Raw genomic sequence first — 12,182 nt, 5'->3', positions numbered from 1 at the left:
TCTAGGTTCCCTCTTGAAAGCTTGTAAGCCAGTCACTTCTTGCCTTTGTAGTCCCCGCCCCCCCCACCCCCAATTTGGGTATCCAATGTCTAAGTTGCCCATCTCTGTCTACTACTCTGTGTGTGGAGGGGGTGGGAATGTTTCTTGCTGTAAGGATTTATTCCCTCTTTTGAGCTACTGCATCCATAGGTGTAGGTCAAGTTCATCAAATTGTATCAGATCACTCTTTTTTTTCTCCTCTTCTTTCTTCTTCTGGTTGAGTTCTGATCATCCATTCATGGGGCCAGGTCACGTGGGTACCATCTGCAAGTGTGGGTTCTCCACAAACTTTTTGAAGCCCCCTTGTGTGCTAGTAGGAATAGAGATGAGTGCTCTGTGGGAGGAGGAGGAGGAGGCTAGTGTCAGGGATAGCTTTTCTGAGGAGGTGAGTCTAGAGCTTCACCCTCAGTGATGAGCAAGAGCCTGCTAAGTGAGGAGTTAGTGGAAAGTGCTCCCAGGAGTCTGAATGAGGTTTCAGACCTAAGCCTCAATTGTCACCAACAATCATATGAATCTTCCTTGATCTCCTTGGGCCAGGGGATCAAAGGGCTTTGTCTTACCTCTCCCACCACCCTTTGCCTCTCTCTCTCTCCTGTTCTAGAAGGTTCTGTGCACCCTGGTCTCACCCTGCCTCACATTTTCTCTCTTGTATCTCTGCTCAGCGCAGCTCACCAAAGCTCACTGTCTCCTCCCCATTTCACTCAGTCTTTCCCAGCCTCCCCACCCTGTGTGTGGTGTGTGTGTGTGTTTTTCTCCTCCCTATCTCTGATTCCTCATCTACCCCTCTGTCTTTCTCTGCCCATCTCTTCCTTGTTTTTCTGTTTCTCTGTCTCCATGAATTCATTAACTCAATTCACAGCTACACAGTAAATTTCTAACATGTACCAAGCATTAGGACACAGCAGTGAACAAGACAAGAGATCCTTGTCATTTATGGTGTTGACATTGTGCTGTGGGGAGTAGGCAATTAACAGCAGAAAGAGGACACAGTAAATTATCTCTCGTATATTAGAAAGTAAGAAGCTCTGGTAGTGGTTATGAGTCAGACTGCTAATCTCACGTCAGCAGTTCGAAACTACCAGCCATTCCGTGGGAGAAAGATGAGACTTTCTGTTCCCATAAAGATTCGTGCAGCCTTGGAAACCCTATGCAGGGCCGCTATGCGTCAGAATTGATTCCATGGCACATCACCACCACCATATTAGAAGGTGATCAGGACAAAAAGCATCTTGGGAGTTAAAATTTTAATAAAGCTGGTTAGGAAAGACCACACTGAACAAAGGAGGGGAATGGAAGAGTCATGGGGGAAGAACTTTCAGCAGAAGGGGCAGTCAATACAAAGGCCCTGAGGCAGGGAGTATTTGGAGTGTAGGAAGAAGAGCTAGGAAGTCCCTATGGCTGGAGCAGGGTGAGCCAGAGGCAGAATGGAAGGAGGTAAGGGCAGGAAAGTGATAGGATAGATCACGTGGGACCTCGTGAGCCACAAGAGGATTTTGGCTTTCCCTGAGTGAGATGGTCCTGCTTTCTATATTGTGTCTTTTTTTTCCTCTCTCTGTCAACTTCTGCTTGCCCTTTGCCTCCAGTGGCCTCTGAAGTTACAGCCTTCGGGTGAGTAGTTTGGCTTTGGACATGGGGGGAGTGGAAGGGGATGAAGCCTGGAAGGAATTCTTGTTCCCCCTTTCCTGTGGCGAAGGGGCTCTCTCTCCTCATTTCTCTGCAGTACATTCTACTGAAAAAGAGCCTGGAGCAGCTGTTTCCAAATCACCTGCTCTTTGTAAGTATGCTGGTGGCCTGGGGGGAGTGGGTGGTCAGGGTTTGGAGATGACCAAGTGTTGGGGGAAGGGGACTCAGAGAGGATCCTTCAATCTCTCCCATTTCCAGGAGGAGATTATTTCTGCTCAGGCTACCGGGGAGTTTGAAGTGTTTGTGGATGACAAACTGGTCCATTCAAAGAAGGTGACTCTGAGCAAGTGTTTCATGGAAGGCGGGTGGAACTGGGGTTCTGAGGAAGCGAGGTAGACGTGTCTGTATTCTTCCCCTTTGTACCCAGAAAGGTGATGGTTTTGTGAATGACACCAGGCTTCAGAAAATTGTGAGCAGTATCCATGAAGCGCTCAAGAAAGGATAGCAGGCAACTGACCAACTGGACGTGAGGGCTTTGGGGGTGAGTGCCAACCCACTGAGAATCACGACACTGCCAAGTTGACACATAATCTTACCCATCTCAGCCAATGTTACTCTCCCCTTGTACCTCAGTGTTTGATACTACCAGATATATGTCATCAATGAGGAAAACAGTTGCATAGTAGATTTTTTACTAATGTTATAAATGCTAAATGTCAGAAAATGAAGCGGTCCATAAGTGAGATGGTGGGGTTGTGTGCCGGTGAGTCAGTTCTGACTCATAGTCTCCCTGTGTAGAGTTTCTGAGACTGTAAATCTTTATGGGAACACAAAGCCTCATCTTTCTTCACTGGAGAAGCTGGTGGATTTCAACTGCTGACATTTGCAGTTAGCAGCCCAATGTGCCAGAACTCCTTAAATGAGGAGTAGGTGTAAATAAATATATATTCACATTGTTGTTGTTGTTAAGTGCCAGCAAGTTGGTTCTGATTCATAAAGACCCTGTATAGTCTTTCCAAAGAGTAGCTGGTGGATTTGAATAGCCGACCTTGAGGTTAGCAGTCCAGTGTTTATCATACGACAGTGCCACACCAGGGCCCTATAGTCCCATTAGTTTTTAATTTTATTGAGGTACAAGGAATGATAGTAGTGTAGTGAGTTATGTGTTGGGATGCTAGCTGAAGGGTTAGTAGTTCGAATTCACTAGCCACTCAATGGGAGAAAGAGGAGGCTTCCTGCTCTTATGACGATTTGCAGCCTCAGAACTCCTATGCAGGGTTGTTATGAGTTGGAGCCGACTCAGCAGCCACAAGAACAACATAAAAGATGCATGACAGGCAGCACATGTTGGAAATGTACAAGTTGATGAGTTAGAACATCTATATGCACCTGTGGAACCAGCACCACAAAAAGCATGATACACAAAAGTCCCGTCATGAACCATTGTAATCTCTTCTCTATTCCAGACACCATTAGACTGCCTTTTGCCACCATAGATTAGTTTACATTTTGTAGCATTTTATATCAACAGAGGCTATAACTTTTTTTTTTCTTAAATATTTTATTGTGAATTATGTGATAGTTTACATGGGAGAATAATAGTTTTACATTCATTCTATCGTATATCATCTCATTGCCATGGTTACAATCCCCTCCATGCAATCCTTCCCCCATACCCTCCCAAATCTTTCCTGCTGCTCCACAGGAGAAAGATGAGGCTTTCTGTTCCCATAAAGATTTACAGCCTCGGAAACCCTGTACAGGGTCACTATGAGTAGGAACCGACTCCGCGGCACATAACAATACCACCACCAACAAGACTCCTAATTGATCCATTTTTTAGCCAGTCAAAGCGGAGGGCAGGAGAGGTTGGAGAAAGGTCTGTTTCCCATACCTACCAATATGCAGACTACACGGTAGTTACACATCTAGCTTTCAGGATGAGACATGGTTTAAATTTGGAAACTACTACCACACAGTCTGAAGTTGGGTGACATCAGATGTTGTGTGCTACAGGCTTGCTTGTGTTATTGGAATCAGGTCTCTTTTGATTGCAACAACAACAAAAAAACACATTTCAAACTAGTTTTTTTTTTTTCTTCTTCATTATTTTTTATGTGGATTGTATGAATAAAAGTCCAGGAGAAAATGAGCATCAGGCATGGCTGGATCCAGGCACCTAAAGGCTTCCTTTGTGAATCTGGCTTTCCTCTACTCACTTAAGTGTTATCAAGTCAGTTCTGACTCATAATGACCCTATATATAAGGTTCCCGAGGCTGTAAATCTTTAAGGGAAAAGAAAGCCACAGCTTTCTCCCATAGAGTGACTGGTAAATTTGAACTGTTGACCTTGTGGTTAGCAGTCCAGTGCTATTCCTACAACCAGGGGGGTTGGCTTTATCTTTGACTGGCTTTCTTGTTAGTCAGGCTCCTGCTTCTGGTGGCACATGTCCTGTGAAAGGTTCTCATTGGCCTGTAGTAGGTCACATGTTCATTTCTGAGCCAATCACTAGCTAGTCCTGAGGCCTGTGTCCTGGAATTGGAATTGGGAGTTGGCCCCTTGAATCACACTGGGAGACAATGGATGAGGATACTGGATGGATAAAGACAATCTACTACCTTATAGTCAGAAGATTGGTAATGGTTAAGCCAACACTGCCAGGGTTCAAATATCAACTCTGCCATTTGTTGGCTGTGTGACCTGGGACAAATGTCTTCACATCTCTATGCCTCGGTTTCCTCCTGTAAAGTGAAGATTATATGATACACTACTTCACTGGATTTCTTAATTTATTCAAAAGTGGTTGCTGAGCACCTATTGGATACTGACCAAAGCGGACCTAAAACGGAGACAAACTCTTGCTGATGTTTTAGGGGGGGGAAATAGACAATGAATAAGATCCATAGATCAATTAGAAGGTGAGAAGTACTGAGGAGAAAATTAAAGCAGAGAAGGAGAAAAGGAATGCTGGGATTTTTCTTTCATAATTTTCAATAAGGTAGTAAAGAAAAGAAAGGTTCATTGAGACGGTGATATTTGAACATGTGGGGAGAAACAGATCAGGCAGAAGAGTCAGTACAAAGGCCCTGTGGTAGGAATGTGCCTGATGCATATGAAAACCAGCAAGGAGACTGGTTGTTGTTGTTAAGTGCCGTGGAGTCAGTTGTGACTCACAGCGCCCCTGCATAGGGTTTCTGTGGAACTACTGGTGAATTTGAACTGCCGATCTTGCAGCTAACAGTCCAGTGATTCTCCTATAGTAGCACACTAGGACTCCCAAGGAGTCAAGTGGGCATTGTAATCTCTGAAAGGTACTAGAACAGTGGCGCACACTCACTAAACCTGATGTAAACATTATTATTTTTATGGAGTTGCTGTCATGTTATTTTTAATTTTCTCTTTTCTCTCTGCATCTCAGGAGCCTCAGCAAGATGACGAGAAGGGCTGAAATGTTGCCAAGTCAGGTCCTTTTCTGATGGTGGCTGGGGCTGGGTTAAGTCGGGGAGGGTGATGAAGTAAAAGACATACGGAATCTGCCTCTCTCTGCTCTGGTCTGCCTGCATCTCACTGATCCAAACTGGGACCCTGCTCCAGTGGAAAATGGGAGATGGATCTAGGGTAGGCAACGAATGCTATTTGCCATAACATGGTGATGGGAAGCATTATTGGAGAGAGAAATCAGACATGCTATCCACTGTGGTGAAGCTCAGATCTGTACATTTATCAAGAGTCTGGACACTATTTCTGTCTGGTGGGTGAGGATGAAAAGTAACTACATGATTGCAGATAGCCTGGCAGAGTAGAAGGCAATATAACCTAGTGGTTAAGAGCAGAGACCTTGGATTCAAAACTTTGCTTAAATTCAGATTCCAGCTTTGCCACTTCCTAGCTTTGGCAAAGTAACTTCACCTCTCTTTGCCTCAGTTGCGCCATCTGTAAAACGAAGAAAATAGCAGTACGTAAGCCTATAGAGTTTTGGAGAGGGGTTGTTGTTGTCGTTAAGTGCCATTGAGTCAATTACTGACCCATAGCAATCTTGTATAGGGTTTCCAAGGAGCAGCTGGTGATCTTGAACCACCAACTTTGCAGTTCAAACGATTGCAGTCTGACACATTAGCCCACAGTGCCACACCCAAGAGTTAAATATGTAATGATCTCAGAAGAGTGCTTCAGAAGGCATAAGAGCAATGTAAATGATTGATGTCTTTTTTGCTTTATAATTTATTCTCTTAAGCTATATTTACTTACAATAACAGAAGTTATGCTCATGTAGCCAAAGAATCTATGAGCAGACTGATTTCAGGCAGGGCTGACTCAACCAAACCCAAATCAAATCTACTGCCATTCAATCATTAAGTCAGAAAACCTCATCTTTCCCCAAGGAGTGACTAGTGGGTTTGAACCATTGATCTTGAGGTTAGCAGTCCAGTGCTTACCCTACAGCGCCACCTGGGCCCAGCTTAATGTGGCCAGCTGGCCTCTGCTCCACTCTGTTTCAGCTGGTGCAGCCCAGAGACTGGGCCTGGAATTATTGGGAGGCTTGCTCACATCTGGGTACTGGGCTGGGGAAACTCAACCAGTAAGGACTACACAGCTGGGGTTACTTAGAAATCGTTCACTCTCTCTCTCCCTGTGACCTTTCCAGAATGGTGGCTTTGGGATGGCCAGACTTCTTATATGGAGCTCCAGGCTTCTAGAGTACATGTGCCAAGAAAGAGGCACTCCGAGAGTGCAGAACACAGAGAAATAGAAGGAGAGCATGCCCGAGGCAGCTACAAAGAGATATGGAGAGAGACAGAGAAAGAGATGTATAGAGAACAAAGAGAAATAGGAAAGGAGAAAGGGAAAATAGATGGAAACTCTATTGCCTTTTTTCAGTCTAGTTTTGGAAACCAAGGAAGTTCTGCTACATTATATTCATTAAAAGCTGTAAGTTCTGCCACATTGTATTCATTACATTGTATCCATTGATGACAGCAGTGGGATTAGACTCCACCACTGAGTGTTAGATGCTTTGATATTCACTATAGTTGAAGATGACCCCCAGTACCTCCCAGTTTATATCCTTACAGGTAGTGGAAAACCTCATGGAAATAGAATTTTTTTCTGATTGTTCTAAAAAAAAAAATTCCATTTGAGCAGAGACCTGGAGGATGACTGGGAATTGGTCAGGGAAAGATGTCTGGGCAGAGAAAGCAGTGTAAGCAAAGGTGATTGTGTGTGTGGGAAGAATAGTAAGTAATTTGAGTTAAAAGGGGAAGTGACCTGCTCAAGAGCCCAGTAGGGATGTGGGGCTTTGTCTAGACCATATTGGAAGGATTTGAAACAGGAGTCAACTAGATTTTAGAGTGATTCCTCCTGCTACTTCCTGGAAAACAGGTAAGGGAAAGCAGTGAGGTGGAGAATGGGATGGAGCCCTGAGAAGGCTGTTATACTATGAAGCACACTCTACAACTACCAATGGTGTATTTGAACAACCAAACTTGCTATTCAAACCGACCTTGCAGTCTAGCGCATTAATTCACAGAGTCACATCAGGACTCCTTATTTACTACATAACTGTGCAAATCAGGTAATATTTCAACTAGATACAAGTGTCCCCTGCTCTCTGAAAGTACAGCCATCCTGTGAAACTTTATGTATACCAAAGTGACAGATAGCAAAGAAGCAATTACCCTTAATTTATATGGAGAAAGTGTTTTGAGCATTCCCAGACCCCAAAGATAACCTACCAAATTCATACTAAATTACATAAAACTTTAACAACACTAACATTGTAGTGTTCACAGACACAGTTCCCATGGCAGCCTCTATATAGGTTGAAACCGACTTGACGGCACTTACAACAACAACATAGTAAATAAAATTAACATGTGCTGGACTGCAAGGTCAGTGTTGAAGCTCACCAGTGGACGGCACTTAATAATATTAAACAAACTTCCGTTTTTTAAAACTTAGCCACGGATATGAAAAACGTATACAATGAAAACCATAAAGCACAGCTGAAAGAGACTGAAGAAGACCTAAATAGAATACGTGGTTAATTTTCCCCATAAAGTGAACATTTTGATTAAAGAGTCTATAGATGGCGCCGCAGTCCAGCCGAACGGCACGCTCAGCCCAGCCACCCCAAGCTGCGGGGATGGGGTGGGGGTGGGGGACCCTTCGTACTCTGCAAACTTGCCGTCTGAGGCCTGCAGCCTGTCGCCCTGCTCCTGGGAGCCCCCAGGCGCAGTGCGAACGCTGCGAACTGGCTGCTGCACTGCTCCTGCCGAGTAAATTTACAGACGAACATGAGTAACAACAGACGGTGGTTTTGGAAAAGTGGAGTCAGCAATTTTGCAGATGTTTACGGCACTCTTCCTGAAACTGCAACAAATTGAGTAAACACCATGAGTTTGGTGCTTTGGAGTGTGTGAAGCTGCTAGTGAATTTTACTCCACTCTATTAGAAGTAACAGAAATTAATGACGCTCTTACAGAAAGTCTAGGACTCATTAATAAATCCTATTATGAATATAGTTCGCTGATCAAAACGACTTTGATGAATTGAGCAAAGAAGCAAATGAGAAATACATAAAATGTCCCGAGGAGTGAAAATGGAACCTCTAAATAAACTAGCATGAAACAACATCAAATTCTACAGAACAATCCTGATCAAAATGTGAAGGAATGCAGAATAGAATTTCAAATTTTAATGGAATCCAGATTTTTGGATCCACGAAAGCTGGGTCCTAAAACAAGATAATCTTTTAGTCTTTAAAAAAATATATAGGTGGGCACTTCAAATCCACCAGTGTTCTTAGGAACTTCTGTATAGTGTCATTATAAGTCGGAACCAATTTTATGGCATTTATTAACAACAAAAATATAATATTGAATTTCCATTAAAAAAAAATATATATATATATATTCACCTTAAAGTCTTAAACAATAGTTTAGCTGAACTATTGCAGAATGTGTGCCTTGAGCCTTGTGCTCTTTTAAGATCAAACTGACCACAGTAACTAGAAACATTCCATAGGAAATTTAGGGGGCAGTGAGTTTATGTTAATGAAGGAAGAATAATGGTAAAAGAGGGTGAGAATGTGTGCAGAATTCAAGAATGTCATCAATGTCATTAAAATGTACCTGGAGAAACTATTGACTTTGGTCTATGTTTCACTGTGTATATTCTCAACAGCCACACAAAAAATTATTTTTTAAAACTGAATGCACACAAACACATATACACAGTCCCACATCACAAACAACCTTTTTTTCTCTGTGTTTACTTGCATGATTTTAATTAAAAAGTAGGAAAATAAACATTTTTATGGTGTCAGAGTTTGGCAGTCTTTACACATAAATCGTATTTGGCAGCAATAATTTAAGAACACTGGTCAGTGCATATCTATAATATCCAAGGTGCTAAGAGAGGTTGGATCTGAAGGTTCAGGTACACTGGTCTCTCTGTTGGTGACACGTTTCAGGTCCAGTATGAAGAGGCCAAAGAGGTTGAACAAGACAGAGTCTGTGAGGCAGGGTCTGACAGAGGAGTCCGGTCAAAGTCAACACCCTAAGGGCTTACTCAGGCTTGGAGCGCCCAGCAAATGTGGCTCAGCATGTGAAGGGTCTGGTCCAGGATGGCCAGGGCTGAGTTGTTCACACTCTCCAGGACCCTCAGCGTCATGATTATCACCACTATTTTACTTTGGACAAGAGCTACTAACCAGCCAAGAAGCTAAGTAGCCAAAAGTATAGTTACAAAAATACAATAGTTATAAAAGAGACAAAATAATCACTATTTGAAGATGACTATAGCCCTGTCCTAAGACAATACAATAAAAAACCCACTATAAACAGTAAGATAATTCAATAGCAGTTATCAAATAAATACACAGAAATCATTATTTGCAAGGAAATAGGCAAGCTTTTAGAAAATATAGTGGAAGTATTCTCACTTATAATGGAAGATATATAACAGACTTGTTAAGTACCGTCGAGTCGACTCCGACCCATAGCAACCCTGTATAGGGTTTCCAAGGAGCAGCTAGTGAGCTTGAACCACCGACGTTGCAGTTCAAACAACTTTGCCATCTGATGCATTAGCCCGCAGCGCCACACCAGGACTCCTGATATAACAGATGATTGTTGTTACATGCTGTTGAGTCAGTTCCGACTCCTAGTGACTCAGTGTAGGGTTTCTGAGGAGCAGCTGGTGGGTTTGAACCACCAACCTTGTGGTTAGCAGTTCAGTGTTTTTCCTACAGTGCCACACTAGAATACACAGAGATACTTATTAAGAAATATGGCTAGACCTGTGAAAGACATATTAAGGGAATATTAAGTCTCAGTGTTTAAAATTTAGTCTTTGAAAAATGGAAAACAATAGATGACTTAGATAGGAAGGCTCAGTATCTTGTTGTTAAATGCTGTCAAGTTGAACCCTGTATAGGGCTTCTGAGGAGTGGCTGATGAGTTTGAACCACCGACCTTCAGGTTCAAACTCATCTTTTATCCCAGTGCTTATCCTCCCACACCACACCAGTATTGTAGATAGCACAATTATCTGAGTTAGTTATAAGTGTAATGTGATTCTAACAACAACAAGGTAAGCTGACAACAACACTAAAAAAGAATAGTGAGTGATTTTAAATTTATCAGATTTAAAACTGGTTAGAAAGACAGTTTAATAAATGTCAAAAGGGCATCTTAAAATTTATGGGAAAAAGAAAAGATGGTGTTGGGGGAAACTGGGTAACTATCTTTAAAAAAAAAAAAAAAAATGGATCCTTACCTCACACTCCACATGAGGATAAATTCCAAATGGTTCAAAGCCTCAACTATGAAGAAAGAAACCATACACACACACAAGAAAACTCTGAGATTCAAAATCCTACAGGCTTAAAAGAAAACAAGCAAAACTCAAATCTTTCATACCAAAAGTCAAAGACAAATGATAAACTAGAAAAAAAATATAACACACACCAGGCTAACAAATTTCCTGTCACTATCCATGTAATAAATAAGGAAGAATGAAAAATTGATGCCTTTGAAATATGGTGCTGACAAAGAATACTGAATATATATTATGGACTACCAGAAGAATGAACGAACCAGTCTGTTTTGGAAGAAGTACAGCACGAATGCTCCTTAAAAGCAAGGCACCATCTAATTCTTCTGGCCTCAGGTTAGAGAAGGCTGTGGTTCCTGTGGGTTAAAGGCTATGGCTGTGGGTTATTTCTTCTGTGAGTCTTTGACTGTCTTTCTTCTCTTTTGCTTCCTATGAGTAGAGACCAATAGTTGTATTTTAGGTGGTGTATCACAAACGTCTAAGACCCCAGGTGCTACTCACCAAATTTAGGATGTACAGCATTATCTCCATATTTAGGATGTACACCATTATCTTTGTGAACTATGTTATGCAAATTAACTAAGGCATGCCCTAATACTACAGTCTGCAGCTTTCTAACCTAGTAAATTACTCCTGCAAGTTGTTTGGCTATGTCTAAGGAGCCTACATAACCGTACCCCTTGTATGATTTGTTACTTGTTATTAAGTGCCATCGAATTGGTTCTGACGCATAGTGACCCTGTACAAGGTTTCCAAGGAGCGACTGTTGAGTTTGAACCGCTGACCTTGTGGTTCAAACAGACCTTGCGATCCAGTGCTTTATCCCACAGCGCCACCACAGGATTTATTATATATGTGGATATATATCATCAAGGAAGTGACTCAGCAGTTGTGGAGGCTGGCAACTCTCAAATCTGTGGGTCAGGTATCAGGCTAGAGATTTCTCCTTACATGGTTTCATGGGCTTGTTGCTTTTTTAGGTGTTATTGAGTTGGTACTGACTCATAGCAGTCCTATACACAACAGAATGAAACACTGCCTGGTCCTGGGCCAACCTTATAATAATAGTTGCTACATCTAATCCCATTGCTGCTGACACTGTGCCAATCCATCTTGCTGGGGGTCTTCCTCTTTTTACTCACCCTCCACTTGACCAAACATGATATCCTTCTCTAGAGACTTGTACCTCCTGAAAATATGTCCGAAGTATGAGAGACAAAGTCTGGCCATCCTGGCTTCCAAGGAGCACTCTAACTGTACTTCTGCCAACAGATCGGTTTGTTCTTTTGGCAGCCCATGGCACTTTCAATGTTCTCTTCCAACATCGTAACTCAAATGGATCAATTCTTCTATGGCCGTCTTTATTCACTGTCCAACTTTAGCATGCATAAAGGATTATTGAAAATACCGTGGCTTGGGTCAAGCACACCTTAGTTTTCAAATTGACATCTTTGCTCTTAAATACTTTAAAGAGGTCTTGTGCAGCAGATTTGCCTAATGCAAAACATCTTCTGATTTCTTGGCTGCTGCGTCCATGAGTATTCATGGTTGATCTGAGCAAAATGAAGTCTTTGACAACTTCAATCTTTTTGCCATTTATATGGATGTTGTTTATTGGTCCAGTGGTGAGGGTTGTTGTTTTCTTTACATTGAGATACAATTCATACCAAAGGCTGTGGTCTTT

At 42.3% G+C, this 12,182-nt stretch overlaps 1 protein-coding gene across 1 annotated transcript in view; it reads left to right on the top strand.

Annotated features, from left to right (window-relative positions):
- The window catches only part of LOC102821482 (selenoprotein V-like), a 3,985-nt gene extending 1,818 nt beyond the window's left edge, over nucleotides 1–2,167 (top strand). Inside the window, 4 exon segments of the mRNA XM_006871527.1 lie at nucleotides 1,623–1,647; nucleotides 1,760–1,813; nucleotides 1,921–1,995; nucleotides 2,090–2,167. Coding sequence (XP_006871589.1) covers nucleotides 1,623–1,647; nucleotides 1,760–1,813; nucleotides 1,921–1,995; nucleotides 2,090–2,167 — 232 coding nt within the window.
- Nucleotides 2,168–12,182: the final 10,015 nt, after the last annotated feature.

This window comes from Chrysochloris asiatica, unplaced genomic scaffold (genome assembly GCF_000296735.1).
Source record: "Chrysochloris asiatica unplaced genomic scaffold, ChrAsi1.0 scaffold00168, whole genome shotgun sequence".
Lineage (NCBI taxonomy): Eukaryota > Metazoa > Chordata > Mammalia > Afrosoricida > Chrysochloridae > Chrysochloris > Chrysochloris asiatica.
Note: the sequence above shows the minus strand (reverse complement) of the source record. Positions and strands in the feature narration are given on the sequence as shown.